The following is an 18,842-nucleotide window of genomic DNA, read 5'->3' on the forward strand; positions in this document are numbered from 1 at the left end:
GATTGGATTTGGTTTTTCTATGAAGAAATAGTTAGAAGAGTTGAAATTATAAAATAAAAAATTGGACCAAAAAAAAAAAAGAGAAAAAGAAAAAGGAAAATGCCGTTGAGGTGCAATATATAGTTCACGTGCTACCTATCATGGTCATGCCCAATCGACCAGCAAGGATTCCAGATTTACTTTTTCTGTCGTCTATCGTTTCTGACACTGTCGTAACAATCCAGTCCAGTTCCAGTAGTTTGAGTTGGCTATTTAGACTCGTTGCAAAAAGCAATCTGTACATGAAATTAATTTATGCTCAATATTACCCAAAAAAAAAAATTACTTTATGTTCAAACTCAATTTACAGTTTTTTTTTTTTTTTTAATTTTTTTAATTTTTTAATATGGTATAATTGTTATACAAGAAAGGATTCTATTGTAAATAAACTTTTAACCATTTAGACAAGAATATGATTATTTGACCCTAAAGACAATTTTCGCATCGGATACTGAAGGATTCTGTATGACGATGTTTCCCACGGCTACAGCTTCCTTCTAAAAAGTAGCATGATCACTTTATGAAAAACTTCCTCTTTCAATGGTTTTAGAAAAACAATTAAAAGTACCTATAATAATAATAATTTTTTTTTTTGGGTAATAATTCAAAGGTGAGGTTTACAAAGAATTGGACATGCCAATCTCATTCAAAAAAAGAAATGTTGGATTGCAGATGAATTATTGATTTGAAGCTGTCTCTATTATGGGGTCAATCTGTCGGAATCTTTTTGGGTGAATGGGGTATCCATCAGAATCAGGTGTTTGGCATTAAATTGTAAGGATTTCGATTTTAATTTTTACTGTTTTACAAATAAAATAATAAGAAGAGTTAATAAGAAACGGGAACGGCAGAGTGGGAGAGTGAGTGAGTGAAGTTGGGTTTGTGCGTATAAGATCCCACGGAAAGCTAAAATTTATTCGCTCCTCGCTCCTCCCCTCAAATTCGCTCTCATTTCTTATTTTCTTCTTCTTCTTCTTCTTCTTCTTCTTCTTCAACCTCTCCTCTTAACGAGATCCATTACATTTTTTTTTTCCCGGCTACTCTCACGCTGTCTGATTTTTTCCTCGTGCGCAGTTTCACCCGCACTGTTTATTTTATTTTATTTTTCACTTTTCCAGATCCGAGGAGGATTCAACCCTCTGCTGCTTTCTTTCTTCCTTTAGGTCTTCTCTATTCTTCTCAACCTTTTATATACATACATCTATATTGAGTAGAGTACTGTAGTGAGAGGGGGCTAATAATTAAAGAGATGACTGTGAGCGACGTCGGAAATGCGCTGCCTTTGAAGATCTTCGTGGGTTACGATACGAGGGAGGATATTGCATACGAGGTGTGTCGCCATTCAATCTTGAAGCTCTCTTCTATTTCTGTCGAGATTATCCCCATCAAACAGTCCGATGTCAGAAAGAGCGGCCTCTATTGGCGCGAGAGAGGCCAGCTGGAGAGCACCGAGTTCTCTTTCACTCGCTTCTTGACACCCTATTTAGCCAATTTTGAAGGTTGGGCGGTGTTCGTGGACTGTGACTTTCTTTACCTCGCCGACATTAAGCAGCTGAGAGATTTGGTGGATGATAAGTATGCCATCATGTGTGTTCAACATGATTATACCCCAAACGAGACCACCAAAATGGATGGTGCTGTGCAGACCGTGTACCCCAGAAAGAATTGGTCTTCCATGGTGTTGTACAATTGCGGGCATCCGAAGAACCGGGCCTTGACTCCTCAACTTGTCAATTCGCAAACCGGCGCTTTCCTTCATCGATTTCAGTGGCTTGACGATCACGAAATTGGGTCCATCCCCTTTGTTTGGAATTTTCTCGAGGGCCATAGCCAGGTCGATGAAAATGATCCTACCACCTTCCCTAAGGCCATACATTATACTCGTGGTGGACCCTGGTTCGAGGCCTGGAAGAATTGCCAGTTTGCCCACTTGTGGATGAAAGAAAGGGATGAGTATTTGAACGAGGCCAACAAGGGCAACTAGGGTACTGCGGGTGTTGAGAATAAAAATCATAATAATAATAATAATAAATAAGGTGGCAATGCCATGATGCTGCATTGATTTATCTTTGTTGTCTTTATTAATCTTTGTGTGTTTTTACTAAAAACAATATATCCTGGATGTAATTGTGCTCTAGTTAAAAAAAAAAATGTTTCATATATGCAGTGGCTACCATAGCTATAGTTATTCCGCGATGCTGCATCTTCTTATGCCTTTTGTATTATTCTATGTAAATGTATTGTATCATTGTCGATTAATTTCTTCAATGTATTTGTATTCGTGTGTGTGTGTGACTTCTAGCTTATTATATTTGCAACCGTATGAGGGTTGATATCTATGAAATTGCAAGCCATGCGGCTTTTCTTTCCTGTTTATGTGGAAAAAAATTGAAGTTGCAAATTAAACACGTATTTAATACCTGGGAGAGGAAGGTTTTGCTCTGTTTAATGTCAGTGTTTCTATGATTTTTCTCCTGTTTCCGGTCTATTTGTTATGAGTAATTGCTGTCCAGATTCTTGCAGCTTCCTGGCTGTTTATATATACATGCGGTTGTGGCTGCTGTATGTGTTCTAGTATCACAACATCTAGAAGTCGCCACTAGCTGGTTATCGAATGCATTAGTTTCTCCTAACATTTTGCTTTTGGCTTTGAAGTTAGTGATAAAGTAAATCAAAACCAATTAATCATACAAATTAATAAACAGTAGTATCACTTATAAATTTAGGATGTACACACATGCTAAACATTGTATTATAATATTATTTACTGACCTTTAAATTGCAAGCCATCAATGTATTTGAGCTTTTAAATTCTTTAACTTGCAAAACAAATAAAAGAATACAAGAGTAGTACCTAATGGACATACTCTTTCTCATATTATCACTAAGCAGACATCATAGATGCTTCAAGCCCTAATTTAAATTTTATTGTACATATCATGTTAATTGACTAATGACTTATTCTCCAATTTATAGAAATATATATATACACACACAAATAATTAATAAATCATAATATAAATAACAATAAAATAGGGAATAAGAGCTACTTAGGCTTTAATAGAGAACAAATCATTTAGTTTAATGTGTCAACTAGAGTATTATAGAGAATGTGCTCAAGGGCTCTATTATAAAAATCAATAAATAAGTTAGTACATTGCTGGCCAAAATAAACTTTGCAAATGAGTCACATGATTATGATTAGTCTATATAGAATATCTAACAATCTCTCACTTGGACTGCATAATCATTACATATAACAACAAACTCACTTACTACAGAATCTCCCAGGACAAAATACCATTTCCTCTAAAAATATATCATTTTGATAGAGCACAACAATATATTCGACTAGATAGAAGATATTCTTCATGTAAATCTTCAAAACTATATACCATTTCAATTGAGCACTTTGCATGTCATAAATTCAGTTTATGTAATAAAAATTTAATTTACCACGTGCAATTCCCCAACACATGATACCATTTTATTCTAGTACATTGTATACCAACAAAATATAACAGCACACTCAAACTAGGTAGTAGGGACTTACTATAGTACTTATGAATTAACGTATACATATGCACAACGACTAAAGTTTCAAATAGGTGTGCTAGCATAAGGATCAATAATATGTGTAATAAACGTCTCATATATAAATAATGATCCATACATATATGTATTTCTCATAAAACAATACTTAATCATATATAACATACAACATATATATTATTGCAGATTATAAAACTCCCACTGAGTCATAGTAATCTCAACTGCTCCACAATCTAACAAATGATACATGCTCTTTAAAAAAGTTTATAGGCCTTTATTAATGGGTCTGTCTCCATGTTGTAATAGGCATATACACTATAAAATGAAACTATTAACGAGAATGATACAACTATAGAATTACAACAAAACAACATTATTAGCCATATGACAAAAATGCATCCAAAAGCATGATCATAGTCTTAAAGTATGCTACATAAACTGCTTTCACAATCAATGAAACTATAAATGTTTGTCCAACACTATTTCACAAAATAGCTTCTATTGCCACTATAAAAAACATTCTCGGTATTGGATTTTTAATAATTTATACCATTGCCATAATCAACTTATAAAACCTCACTACATTAAAGTATTGGTGTGCTGATCTCAAAATAAACATGTCCATACAACCAATCACCATATTCAGCTTCCAAAAATGTCACTAAAAAAACTAGTAGTACGTTGATCTCAAAATAAACATGGTTGCCTTATAATATACATAATTGAGACTACTCAATTATATACCAAATACATCTAAGACATGAACAATATTAGATGGTGTGCAATTTTGAGTAAACATCAAAACTGCCAAATGCAGAAGAAGAAAATTGGACTACTCTCATTTGTCCTTTTATCACTTCTTTGCTTTTGGGAGAATATTGTCACATATAACCATCGATACCATATTAGGAGAATATTGTGCATATTAAAACTTTTTACAATCTTATCAACATAGGCTCTCATTGAGACAACTAAAATATATAATTAATCCCGTCTCGAAAAATCTTTGATTTCAATAAAAATAAAACCTCACCGGACATATTCTTGCTTCAACTAGCTTAATTTGGGTTACTCTTTCAGGTCAACCTAAAGAAGGCATTGATTAACCAGTAGACAATGTGAGTGTATTTTGGTGTTCATTTCTCTCTGGAAGCTAATGGTGCAAGTATTTCTTAATTTATTTAATCATTCAGGTTAAGGAAGTTACATCTTGCTCTCTTTGGGGAAGGAATTAAGAATATGACATGCATACTAACTTTGTTGTACAGATTGATAGTGATTGGATGTTTCATTTGAAAGTATTGAAGATTGCAAGAATATGTTAGGTGAGGTTTTAGATTTTTTTAAAGTTATGCTAATATTTGAATCTTCAACTTGCTAACTCATACTCATGCTTATATATTCTAAAGCGTTAAAGTTTATGCTAAAGCCAAACAAATTGATAAAAGTTCAGTCTACATGGCTATTTTCTTTTCTTTTCTCACATATTCATTGTTGTTTTCAATTCTATTATAGAAACAAGTTTTTTGATATAACAATTACCAATTTCTTTAGCCAAATTGAAAAATCCATGGCCACCATTAAAAACACAACCTAAGCTAATTAAATGGACCACTGCCTTCCTTCCATAATGGATTTTACATCGTAATTGTATCAGGACCAAACCCATATCACACAACGATAATAAAATTGCGGCAAATCAAATGATAAGATGTATAAATCATAAATCAAACCTTCTGCAAATTATTTCAAATCATGATTATGTAATGAAGATGTGAATTTACGAGGGGAAGACCATAAAAAAAAAAAAAAAAAAAAAAGCGATTGGGAAGGGAACTATACAATGCATGAACTCTTTCTATCCGGTTTGGAGAATGATTTGGCCATGAATGACTAATGGGGATAAGGGTGACTGGAATTTTTTGGTGAAATCTCTGCTAAAGGAGTGCGAGCCTTTGTAATATCTTTTTGAAAAGTGAATGCATAAAAGTATTGGAGATTATGCTGTTGAATAAATATTTAAGAAGATCTTCAATGGTTTGACTATTGCTATTTTTTTTTTTTTTTGCTACAATAGAAAAAAAGATAGTCACTCAAAGAAAACTTCTTCAATAGATTTGTCTAAGTACTCTATCAAGTTGATATGGTAAAAAAAAATAAAAAAAAATAGACACTATTAACCTAATCTTGGAAGCCCTATTAGACATTATGGTAACGAATATCAATATGCTTAATTCGTGCATGGTATGCTGATTTCTTAGCTAAGTGTATCGCACTTTGGTATCTCATGAACAACATATGTTGCTTCACAGAAGCTGCAAAGTGTCTCATGGACACCGCAGAGTGCCTCATGGACATTACACCGTGCTTCAATGGATAATGACGGGGAGATTTTATTATACATTGTTAAACAAAATTTTTCTTAGATAGTCATTTAAAAAAAAAAAACATATATATATATATATATAATTAATAGTTATAAATAACATTTTGCACATAACTATTAGAGTTTAATTTTAAAATTAACTTTGTATTTATGCCATCTAAATGTAGATGATATCAATTTTTATATTATATAAACAGCAATCCATATTCATTATTAGAGATGATCTAATATTATTGTTATTTTTTTTTAAATTTTTTGATGATTGCATCTAATATCTCATATATTGGAGAAGTAAACTTTAAACATTATCATTGTTTCACCAGGGATAATATTTATTTATTTTTTTTTTTTTGTGTTGGAAAAACTAATATTATTATATTTAAAAAAACAATTAAATACTATTATGGCAAAAACGAAATCAAATGGTCCAAACCAAACCAGGTAATTCCTTTTTTTTTTTTGCGCTAAATAGTTTTTTTTTGGTGGGAAATTTTAAAAAAATGAATGGTTCGATCCAATTTGTGTTGGGGGTTTTCTCAATCCAGGTCAAACCAAACTACTAATTTATATTTTTTTAAAAATTGATTATATGTTTTTGCTTATATTTTTATATTATCATTTTATGATATTTATATTTTATTTTAAATATATTCATGTATAGTATTTATTTATTAAATCTATCATATATATTAGAGTGGGATAGGCCTAATTTGTTTTGATAGTTATCTTTTCTTCCAATAAGAGCTATTCTAGGTAAAATTTTTGAACTTGTAATGTACTAACAAATCAATTAGCACTTTGTTGACATACAGTAGTTCAATTTTAATAATTTATATGCGATAATTCAATTTTGAGATATCATATAGAAGTGTAAAAGTCATTAAAAGGCTAAAAATATGAAAATGTTTTAAATATTTAAACATAAAATAATTTTCAAAGCCCATACTAACAAAATTTTAAAATTTGGATTCAATATTTTTTTTAAAAGATCAATAATACAACAGGATTCAACTCTACAAAATCAATAAAAACCAAATCATATTAATTTAATTCAATTTGATTTGCATTGGTTACTTTTTTATGAATAATTTGGATTGGATTGACATTAGCCTATTTTGGTTTATTATCCAAAACCAAATTAATCTGTACTCACAAAATAATAGGTCAAAAATATTAGAAGAAAAAAGGATAGGTCAAAAAGTATATATATTTAGGGACTTGTATTTAATTTAGAGTTTGAAAGATTTAAAAAATGTTAAAAAGTTTGGAGGTATTCGATTTAGATTTTAAAGGAGTCTATACAAATATAATAATATTCAATTCAGATTTTAATGGATTTTATAAAAGTCCATTAAAATATACATGTATTCAATTAGAATTTTATAAAATTTTTTTAAAATTTAATGTTATTTAAAAAATTATTAATTTTAAAATATGATATATTTTAATAGATTTGAAAAAATTTTAATAGTGAAATTGTGAAAAAAATTATAAATATGAAATCAAACTTTAATTTCAAATATTTTATTCGATTCTTATAATTTTTTTTATAAAATTTATATAATTTTATTATATTTCATTAAATTTTTTAAAATTTAAAATTTATTTTAAATCTATCAAATTGTAAATTGAATATATTTTTTTACTATGGGAGTAATCGGTTTTTGTTCGGTGACAATATTACACTAGTGACCAGTGAAGTTGTATGTATTTATTATTATTATTATTATTTAAAAAAAAAATATTTGTTCATTTACCTGATATGAATTATGTACATGGAATGGAACCGGGAAATGCATGTGAAAAATAAGATTGTGAATTTCCAAAATTTTAGGGTTGGACGTCACTAATGGTAGTTGGGAAATGGAACGATGTTGATTGGTGGGAGACGTTAGGTAAAATATGAATGATTGAACGATTGAAATTGACTACTGGCAAGAGATGAATGGGTATCATGAAGATTCAGGAAAAAGAGGCGCTCCGTGGCCGTACGATGGCCACGTTCAATCCCAATGAACCATAAAAATTATATATTAATCTTTTTATTTTATTTTATTCTTCTGAATTCTGACTGTCAGCGGCAAATTAAATAAATAAATAAAAGAAAGGAAAAATCAATCTTATCTTTGGGTTCCACTTGCCATGGCGTCGACTTCCACACTGAAATTGGATTTGTACAGGCATTATTATTATGATAATAATAATAATAATAAGGCCATGGCCAAGGCCAAAGCCAAAGCCAAAGCCAAGGTCGATGCCTTTAACAACAAAATCAGGCTCAGGCCTCGCCTCCTCCTCTTTCCTCTGAAATCATCCAGGTCCACCGCCCGTACTACTACTGCTGCTGCCGCTACTACCACAACCACTCCTGTCATGAAGAAGCTGACGGATGAGGAGTTGCAGAAGGGCATTGCTAACTTCTACGACGAGTCGTCGGGTATTTGGGAGGACATCTGGGGAGACCACATGCACCACGGCTTCTACGACATCGATGCCCGGCCATCTGTTTCCGATCATCGCACCGCCCAGATCCGGATGATCGAGGAGGCCCTCCGATTTGCCGGCCTTTCTGATGGTATGCTGGTATTCTATTTTATTCTACCAAAAAAAAAAAAAAAAAGGGGGAAATCAAATTTGGTCATAAATGGAATGGATGATTTTTCCTAATTTCAACTGAATTTTTATTTTTATTTTTGTTTTTATTTTTAATTTTTAATTTTTTTTTTTGTTTAGCGTAGTCTACATCATCAAAATCAAAAAATCAAGTTCAAAATTTCATTTTGATTATTTCATTATTTATATAGATAAAACAGGTGCATGAATTGCCTTTGTTTAATAATGAATAAATGAAGTCAGAGAGTGGAGTGGTTTGTGTTGGGTGCAGAGACAGGGACAGGGGAGGAGGCAGAGGCAATTAATATCAAAAGTGTGGTGGACGTCGGATGTGGGATAGGGGGCAGCTCTAGATACTTGGCTGCCAAATACGGGGCCAAATGCGAGGGCATCACTCTCAGTCCTTACCAAGCTCATAGGGCCAATGCTCTTGCCTCTGCTCAGGGATTGGCTGACAAGGTAATACTGTAACCTAAGCCAAGCGATTTCCCAGCTATATCAAATTTATTTCTTTTTTGGTCTGCTAATAGCCTACTTCAGACACAAGAGCAAATATATTATATCTATGTCCATTTCCATATGTAAAACGTGGTGAGCTGCCGCAGGTTTCGTTCCGAGTAGCAGATGCTTTGCAGCAACCATTTGGCGATGGTGAATTTGATCTAGTATGGTCCATGGAGAGTGGGGAACATATACCTGACAAGACTAAGGTCTTTCGAATTTTCTGTGCGACTTTTCCAATGGATAACAGCTTTTTTTTTTATCTTTTTCTTCTTTTTTTTTTCCCCTCCCTTTTCTAATGTATTATACACCGTTAGAAGGTTAGAAATCAATATGGGTTTACTTAATTTGTCTTTGTCATGTATGTTTATGCGTATGAATACGAATATGCAGTTCGTGAATGAACTGGCTCGAGTAGCAGCACCGGGCGGCAGTATAATAATAGTAACGTGGTGCCATAGGGATCTTGGGCCTGGTGAAGAATCCTTGAAGGAGTGGGAGCAAAATCTGCTGAATAAGATATGTGATGCATATTATCTTCCTGCCTGGTGTTCCACTAGTGATTACGTCCGCTTACTTCAATCTCTTGCTCTCCAGGTATAATGTAATGTAATGTACTATTGAACTATTCCTCATCCGTTATTTTGATTAATGAAGAATGAAATCAACTAATTAACAAAGTTCGCATTTGCAGGACATCAAGGCAGCAGATTGGTCTCAGAATGTTGCTCCATTCTGGCCGGCTGTGATACGATCTGCACTTACATGGAAAGGCTTCACTTCGCTTTTGCGCAGTGGTAATTGTTTCTTTATTTACTTAACCATACTAGTACTGCTTACAATTTTATCTTATATTACTCTACTTCGAATTTACTTGTTTAACTATTTTCCCATGTTCATTGGTCAGGAATGAAAACAATTAGAGGAGCCTTGGCAATGCCATTGATGATCCAAGGTTACAAAAAGGGTGTCATTAAGTTTGCCATAATTACCTGTAGAAAACCTCAATAAAACAACAACTTGCATTTCAACACCACTACTGCCACCACTACCCAATCAATTCCCATCTTCTATTTTCATTATTATATTTTTCCAAGTGATAGCCACATTGCTTGAATGGAGGTGGGATGCTCATGCTCAGTCTCATTCTTGGCTAGGACAGATTTTTTAACCGTTCGCATGCAATGTCGCATTTCATTAGTTTTTTCTTTTCCAATGTATGTTTTTCTCACTTCTTGCGATTTGGGAGGCCCTCATCTTAATTTCAGACCTTTTTTTTTTTTTTTTTTTTCCCCCCCTTTCATTTCTTTTGAAGGAATAAAGTTATACGAAGTAATTGGGTGCAGCGCTTGTTTTCAATAATATTTATTATTCCAGACAATCTAAAGCACACATGTTTAAATATCATTGGGCAGGATTTCTAAACTACAATTTAGATAAAAAACAGAGGAACCAGATAAAGCTTTCTTTGCTATTAAATCAGCTAAAACATTGGTAGATCTAGCATTTCACCTAATAGACCACTTGAACTTTTGGAAACTTGCTTGAACCTCTTATCATCTCAAAATAGGTGAACCAGCTACGAGGAGGGGCTGATTGGTCAGCAACTTCTTTTACCACCATCTTAGAATCGGAGGACCATTCAATGAGATCCCAACCTTTGTCTTCAGCATATGCGGAAGCCCAATAAATTGCTTGGAGTTCTGCTTCACAAGGAGGATCACACTGAATAGTCTTTGAAGCTAGAGACATAATTTTCCGGTTACTATCCCTGGCCACTAAAGCAATGCCAGCCTTCCCATTGGAGTAAGCTGCATCATGTTTAGTTTCCACCAGCCCTTAGCTGATGCCGACCACCTTTCTTGAGGACCTTTAGAAGTCTGAACCGAACAGGATGCTTCAAAGAATTCATCCACTAAGTTCTCAAACTTTACCATAGCTTTGCGAATTGAACCATCTCCCTGGAACTGAATCTCCTTCCTACGATTCCAGCTTGCATAAAACAAAGTAGTAAAAATATAGTGATAAACTCTTTATCCATTCCATTAAAACAATGATTTGCTTTTGGCTCGACACAAAATTCTACCATATCTTGAACTGAATTAATATTCCACTGGTCAATCTTATAATCCCCATCTGCTGGCAAAAGCCAGCATTCTAGCCCTTTGGCAATCCTTAAATACGTGAAAGGCTGCCTCTACTTCAGCTCCACATACTTCGCATATAATATCATCACCTCCAAATCTAGTAGCCAGCACATCCTTTGGAGCAATTACATCATAAAAAAAGTTTTAAGCCTTTCATGTAAATTAAGCTGTCATAACTTCTTTCAACAATTGGAATTTCCCAAAGGAGGTTGGTTCCTAACCTTCAAATTATAGCAGCTGCTCACCGAGAACCTTCCTTCCTTATTCCCCATCCAAAGGAGCTTAACCTGAACAGTAGTTGAAGGCCAAACAAGCTTTAAAATAGTAATGGTCGAGTCTTCATCACAAAAGGATCTGATGAGATTTTTATTCCATGAGCCAGAAACAAGATCTCAAAATTCATATATTCTTTACCAATCACTTAGTACAACTCCTTCTCTAGGTATCGGACTTTTATTAGGAAGATCTGGAAGCCAAGGATCAATCCACAAATTTGTAGAAGCTCCATTGCCTAATTTAAAACAAGATCCACTTTTAATAAGGTTTCTGGTACTTAAAATTCCTTTTCAGATCCAAGAAGCCTTTTTTTTTTTTTCCAGCTTGCACACAAAGAAGGATTTTCCTTTTAGATATTTGGCAATAAGCATCCTTATCCACAATTTATCTTTCCCGATAGCTACATTCCAATCAAGTTTTGTAAAAAGGGATGCATCAAAGTCTCTGAACCTCCTAATCCCAAAACCTCCCAAATTTTTTGGCTTACAAATATCATTCCAAGCCTTGAGAGCCAGGAACCCTATTGAGTTTGGTTTAGTTTCCCACCAGAACTTCCTTGCCAAAGCATCCAACTCATCGCAGACACCTCTAGGGATTTTGAACGTTGCCATCGAATAGGCAGGCATAGCTTGGATAACAAACTTAAGAAGAGTAACTTTGCCTGCCTTAGATAGGAGCTGCTTGTTCCATCCCTCCAACGTACCTCGAACCCAATCTTTAAGCTTAAAGAATTCTTTTGACTTGTTCCATCCGATTATCAAAGAGCTTCCAAGGTAGACCAAATTTGAGCCCATTTCTTTGAAACCTAGAATTTCCTTAATGGATTTCTTGTCTCTTCTGCTCGTGTTTTTTGAGAAAAATATACTTCACTTGTCTGCATTTGCCTATTGGCCAGACCAGTCGCACTACTTCTTGAAGCATTCTCAGGTGCTTTATTTGGCGAGAAAATAGAGATTTAATAGATTATAAAATTGTCCCCTCCTTTTTTTTTTGGTAAAAAATTGTCCCCTCTTTTGGGAAAAGCTTAATGGCAAAGCATATATTCGCCCAAACAACGGTCCCCCCATTCCCATATCAAAAATATATAAACTACGTTTTTTTTTTTTCGAAAGAAAATAATCATTTGATTGAATTAATCCTAAGGAGTGATATCCTTCAATAACAACTGGAGAGCCATGGAGGCCCCTTCAATACAGACTTTTACATCAAACAAGAAATAGCAGCTTTGCCAAAGAGTAAGCTACCCGATTTGATTTAATCAAAACAAAAAAATCTCGAAATCTCCATCCATTGCCAAACATTCTGTCTTTTTTAATCTCTTTTTTCAGCCCCCCTAAATAATAGGCATTTAAATTGCCTCTTTCTTCCATCAAACCTTTTCAGCGTCCGAAAAAAAAAAAAAAAAAAAAAAAAAACCCAACAATACTGTCTTCCAATGTTATTGGTAAAAAGTCTGGTATCAGAATAAAATTAAATTGCAGCTCAAGTTGCACTCACACAGGGTGGTCTAATGCTGTCACGGAACAGCTGAACCAAGCCACAACTTTTGAGTTCGGTAATCCAATTTGTTTAAAAATTATTTCTTCTTTGAAGATAATAAATTTGCATGAATCCTACAATCACAGTTAGTAACTTAGCTCATTAATATGTCTATACTTAGCTCATTAATATGTCTATCTTGCTGCAAATAGAGAGTATGGAAATCCTCGAGTGATATATCTTTTCCCTCTCTGAGAGTGGATCTCAAACAGAGTAACTTTCTCATTTTTCCAACCTAATCAAAAAGTTCAAGCACGTTCAGTCTCAATATCATGGACATTACCATTACTATCGGGCCATGATCAGGATTATTTGATTATGGTTTCTCTAAAGTCTACCTAGTGTTTAAATCAAACTCTCCAACTTCACGCCAACCATCCTGCATGCCTGTGTCTCCATTCTCAGTCTCCTCATCATTCAAAAAGTCTTCAGAAGGCTCCTTCTCATCTCTTTGCATATTGTTTCCCCATCCATTCATCATCTCATCAGGGTGTTCCTGCTCTCCCATGTTATGACCAATTGAAATATCATTGCCTTGGGAACCAAGTGCACTTGTCCTTATTGGGGCTCTAGCCATCATTTCAGCATGTGCTTGTGATTCGGCACGAGCTTGCTCCGCTTGAACCATGGCTGCCATACGCAATTTAGCTTCATGAGCCTCCCGGCCAGCTTTTTCTCTTGATTCAATCTCTGCTTTCAATTCTATAAATGCCCGTTTTTCCTCTTGGCATAGAGCTTGTTCTATCATCATTCTCTCTTCAGACCGGAACTCTCCCATTGCTCGTTTGCGCGAGATGATGTTAAAGGCCAGAGCCTGCTTCTCAAATGTGGCTGTAAATTCTGCAACTTTGGCAGAAATATTATGATCCCACTGCTGAGATCGTGATGGCATTTGGCCTGTAGTGTCAGAGTCAAGGATCCTATCATCTTCCTCTGCTTCATAATCAGCTACCACATGGTAAGGTAATAACCTGCACATTTGGCTTAGATTTCAGTCATCAATTAGGAGTAAGAAAAAAAAAACATCAGTCTCCCTATAGAAGACTCTTAAAGTACCCAAATTAATATACAACAAAACAGATGGATTGAGAAACAAAATGGTATAGAACATGAAACGAATAGAATGACATTTAAGCAATCAAATGGTACAAAGGTATTATGCCCAAATAAACAAGGGTGCAGAGGTAGTGAGATTCTACTTGTGCTGTTGGTCATTCAAGTTATGTGATGGCATCTAATGATTGAATTGCAATAATCAGTTCCATCATTTAAATGTCACCCATATACATTCACCTCCATGAGTCCTTCAAAAAAGAATGTTGATAGTTTCACCAGTTAGAGAAGATTGATAAAAACTAATGCAGTGCAAATATCACATAGATGCACATGAGAACTCTTGTACATTACCTGAAGAAAATATGCATGAAGTATCATCATCAAACGCATAAGGAAAAGATGAAACTGGTTGAAAATTTCCCAATGACAAAATAAACACATCAAACTGAAAATATTTACTGCTGGAAAATAACATATGCCAATGCCATTCCCATCCTTCCCCATTTATCCTCCTTGACTATGGACCAAGTTTCTACCAACATGTCATAAAAATATGCAGGGAAGCAGATGATAGGTTAACAGTGAATCTAAATGTAACAGTAAAATGGCTATGGAGGGAAGAAGAAGAAGATGAAGAAGGGAGGGGGAAAAAAACACACACACACACACACACACACACAAAAGGCCTGCTACCCCATTTCAAGGCCAACATATTCATTAAAAAGAGCAAACACATTGTTTTCATTAACAGCCTTAGAGCTTAAAACAGAAATTCATCATGTGAATTGTATTGATGGGCCATCAATTGGAGATGATGAATTGATTAATATGATTACATAAGGTCACAAAATAACGAGTCAAACAAAAATTAAAAAAGATATGTCTACAAGGATAATGAGCTGGAAACCTTCATTACAATGACGCATTTTATATTTGTTGGTTTTCTTTGAGCCTCAATCTCAAAATATTCTTTCATCTCATAGCCAAAACTGAGGCCATAAAAAAGATGCTTATTGCCAACACATTGACCAATGACAGTCTAGGGAAGACAAAAATATTAAAATCAATATGAATTTACAAAGCACCCAAAATACAAGCAAAAGTAGATCATATTAGACTTCAACAATAAAATGCTTCCACAATTGAAAATTTTATATTTTTCTCAAGCCAAAACCAGAGTTGATTGATAGTAGTTAGTTACCTCTTGTCTCAAGCAGGGTTAAGATATTTTGACAAAATAACATCAAATCTGAAAATTACATAATTAATCAACCTGGAGTTTCACAATTTTATTGAGAGGTATCATAGTTAAATCTTATGGGAAATCAACATTTGGTAGCATAGTCATACATATATATAAATGGTGTTTACAACTCTGGCTTCCTCTAAAGTCCTTAGTCAAGTCAGTAAAAGTTATTGCCTTATTTTATTTTATTATTTTGATAGGATCCTTAGTTAATAAAATTTCTTTCTCCATTTATTGGCTAGGAACATTTACATCACAAAGAACAAGAACTCTTATGGCAAATAAACCAGTATGCAAAGATACTGTTCTCACTGGCATAGATACAGGTAGATTATAACTTCATATAGTTTCTCGGAAGTTATAAAACTATGCATCTATTGTGGATTCACTTCATCTTTTGGTTTGAGATGAAAATGTTTCCTAGAATACTAGTTTTCTACCATGATAAAAATGACGTAAGCACTGAAGAAACAAAAAGAAAAGAATCCAGAGGCTGCAAGGAAGTTAAGAAATCTAAACAAGTATGGAAAGTGTAAAGAAGAAAAGTACAGAGCTGGAAAAGTGACATGAGAATGAAATACCAGGACTAAACAAGAAGAATCTCATAAAATATTTAGGTCAGTATTAGTCAAAATGAATTATTAAAAAATACTAAATCAACCTACGAGTTGGCATTTATAACAGCAATTTCTGATTCCAGAACATGTGCGTGAGAGCCCGAAAACCACCATGAGAGTGACATACCATGGCTAAACATGAATAATCTTATATATTACAATAAAAACAGGTAAGACTCCTTATTTAGAGAAGCTCGTAACTATTTCTGGTTTTAAAAAACCATTTTTTGGTACAAATAAGGGTGTCCATATATTTCACAGCCATGTCTCAGTTTCAACAACTAGCATGTAATTGTAAACCATGACTTTCTTGGAACCAAAAGGCTAGATAAAATGCAGACTCCCATTTCCAGTGATAATATAGTATACATATTTTCCTTATAACATTGTGTTAGAAAAATGATCATAAAAATTTTCCTTTCTTTTAATTTTTTGAGAGTTGTGCTCAAATCAATTTATAGGTATATACAAAAAAACAGGTAATAAGGTAGTCCATAATAAAATTTGGCAACCACGGGCTCCTCACCACATGGCACATGACTCCAAGCAGCAATATCTAAATTCAGCTGGTATCTGATTTTCCTTCCATATCTTTTGGGAAACCATTTGATAGAAACTGATTGGCAGAATTTCACCAACAATCAACTTTGATTAATATGTTAACAAAGAAATCAAATTCGGTGGGTTTATTTTTTATTTTATTTTAATTTATGTAAAAGTGCCATGTGTCAGAAGACAGCATATCTTGTTTGTCTTGATGTACATATTATGTGCACCAATTCGCTTCTCTTAATACCAACAAAAAACTAGAGAATAATATACTAGTAATTGCCGATTAATGTAATAGCTAATTATCAACAATCTGGAAAGTGTATCTGTTAAAGGACAAGTAAAATTTCAGGGTGTTCATCACATAACAACTAAATAATAAAAGTGAGTTATCCAGCTGACATTTAATTTTGGAATCTTTTGCGGCATTAGAGGTCCAGGAGCCACTCAAAGGTCAAGAAACAAACGCTACCCATTATGAGTTTGGTCAAGTGACTTCATTTCTCGTATAAAATAGGACTGTACAAACAATACTCAAATTCATCTACTCCTGACGAACCCATACATGAATGTGATCAAGTAATAGATAGAAAAAGCACATTATGTAGTGGAATGCAACAGACAATAAATCAGATCCCATATGAAACAAAACAAAAGCAGATATGAATCCCAATCTTTAAAGTTCCGAGAAGAATCCGATTTTGTAGGTAATCAAACGGAAAAGGATTAAAAAAAAAAAGAAAAAAAAAGACAATATTCTCAAGAAGCCCACGCAAAACCAAAAAACACAAATAATTGAAACGGAAGGTAAATTAAGATAAGAGGGGGGAAGGGGGAAAAGGGGAATCGAACCTTTCGCAGGCGTCTTCGAGGGAGGAGAATGGGCGCTTAAAGTCGGGATGGCAAACACGCCAGGCATCCTGGTACGCCATCTGGAGCTCCACATGGTTCCCGGGTCGGATTGGCTTCTGCTGGGGCTGGGACTGCTGCTGCTGACTGGAACTGGGATTTTGGTGGAGATTAGAGAGAGAATTGGGGGTTGGGGTTGGGTGTGGGGTCGAGGTGGAGGTAGGGGAAGGGGCAGGGGCAGGGGCAGGGGCAGGGGCAGGGGCAGGGGCAGGGCTAGGGTTAGGGTTCTGCTGAAGATTGATTGGGCGGAGGGGGCGTAAGTGGGCGTCGATGTTGGAGGGGAAACGAGAAATGGCGGCAGCCTGCTGTTGGGCTTGCTGTTGTTGTTTCTGTAATTGTTGCAAAAGCATTAATTGCTGCTGCTGCTGCTGTTGATGATGATGTTGATGTTGCTGCTGCTGCGCTTGTTGATGTTGCTGCTGCTGCGCTTGTTGATGCTGCTGCTGCTGTTGTTGTTGATGCTGTTGTAGAAGCAGTTGGTGCTGCTGGGCCAATGCCTTTGCCTCTTCCATTTCTCCCTCTCTTCTCCTGCGTCCTCTAATTCCAATTTCACTTTCTTTCTCTCTTATTGGAAATGTTCTTTCGCCCTCTCATCCTTCAATCTTAATATTTTGACTATTCAGTATGTGCTCCACCGCTTCTCACCATTCTCTTTTGCCCCTTATGAATTTTTATAATTTTATTCTTCAATACATTAACAAAAATATTTATGAATTTTTGTTTAACATTCTTGTTTTGCCCGAACACACACACATATATATTTTATATATAATATCAAATGGATTTTTATAAAATATAATTAGTTTATAATATTGTCCAGAAAAAACATATTTACGAGTCTCTAAAAGCGTGCCGACGTGCCACTCGAAATCGAAACGAGAACAACAAACAAAACGACTTGGAAATGCTGTTTATATACCTTGACAAAGAGGACTTGAGATATTCGAAATTTACTTTAAAATTTGATAAAAATTAAATCATTGATAAAATAATAAATAAAAAAAAAACTAAGAAATAAAAGCTTGCTGCCAAAAAAATAATACTATAAGTAGAAGGTTCTAAAATAAAATTTTCATTACGGAGTTTTAGTGTACATAGAGGCTTTTTTTTTTTCATCTGGATACTTGGCATATTTTTAAATTATACATTTTTGGCATCTTGAATTTATTTTTTGTGATATTTTGATTTCTGAACTGGCATCTCATTGACAACAATGATCCCTAAATTTATTTCCGTCACAATGGTTTCCAAACTTATTTCCATAAATTTTCTCACAGTTTTGATCATATGCATATCATTTGCATAAACGAAGAGAAATAGTGAATGGCAAACATAATCCTTTCACCCTTTGAACAAAATAAATTTTAAGGGACTAAAGAATGCGTAGCTCTAGAGTTAAGAGTGTTAAATCT

At 34.3% G+C, this 18,842-nt stretch overlaps 3 protein-coding genes across 3 annotated transcripts; 2 read left to right on the plus strand and 1 right to left on the minus strand.

Annotated features, from left to right (window-relative positions):
* Positions 1-845: 845 nt before the first annotated feature.
* Positions 846-2,409, plus strand: LOC107414677 (protein CDI). Its single transcript, XM_016022835.4, has one exon. It carries the CDS (start codon positions 1,289-1,291, stop codon positions 2,021-2,023), a length of 735 nt encoding a protein of 244 aa, XP_015878321.3. The 5' UTR covers positions 846-1,288; the 3' UTR covers positions 2,024-2,409.
* Positions 2,410-7,955: 5,546 nt separating this feature from the next.
* Positions 7,956-10,358, plus strand: LOC107414726 (tocopherol O-methyltransferase, chloroplastic). The gene is made up of 6 exons (XM_016022898.4): positions 7,956-8,552; positions 8,862-9,049; positions 9,196-9,300; positions 9,485-9,688; positions 9,786-9,888; positions 9,999-10,358. Exons 1-6 carry the CDS (start codon positions 8,120-8,122, stop codon positions 10,100-10,102), a joined length of 1,137 nt encoding a protein of 378 aa, XP_015878384.3. The 5' UTR covers positions 7,956-8,119; the 3' UTR covers positions 10,103-10,358.
* Positions 10,359-13,209: 2,851 nt separating this feature from the next.
* LOC107414692 (chromatin modification-related protein eaf-1) lies at positions 13,210-18,246 on the minus strand. Its single transcript, XM_048469725.2, has 2 exons — positions 17,374-18,246; positions 13,210-14,024 (listed from the first exon to the last, which is right to left on the minus strand). Exons 1-2 carry the CDS (start codon positions 17,940-17,942, stop codon positions 13,388-13,390), a joined length of 1,206 nt encoding a protein of 401 aa, XP_048325682.2. The 5' UTR covers positions 17,943-18,246; the 3' UTR covers positions 13,210-13,387.
* Between the last annotated feature and the right edge of the window lie 596 nt (positions 18,247-18,842).

This window comes from Ziziphus jujuba, chromosome 8, assembly GCF_031755915.1.
Source record: "Ziziphus jujuba cultivar Dongzao chromosome 8, ASM3175591v1".
Classification (NCBI taxonomy): Eukaryota; Viridiplantae; Streptophyta; class Magnoliopsida; order Rosales; family Rhamnaceae; genus Ziziphus; species Ziziphus jujuba.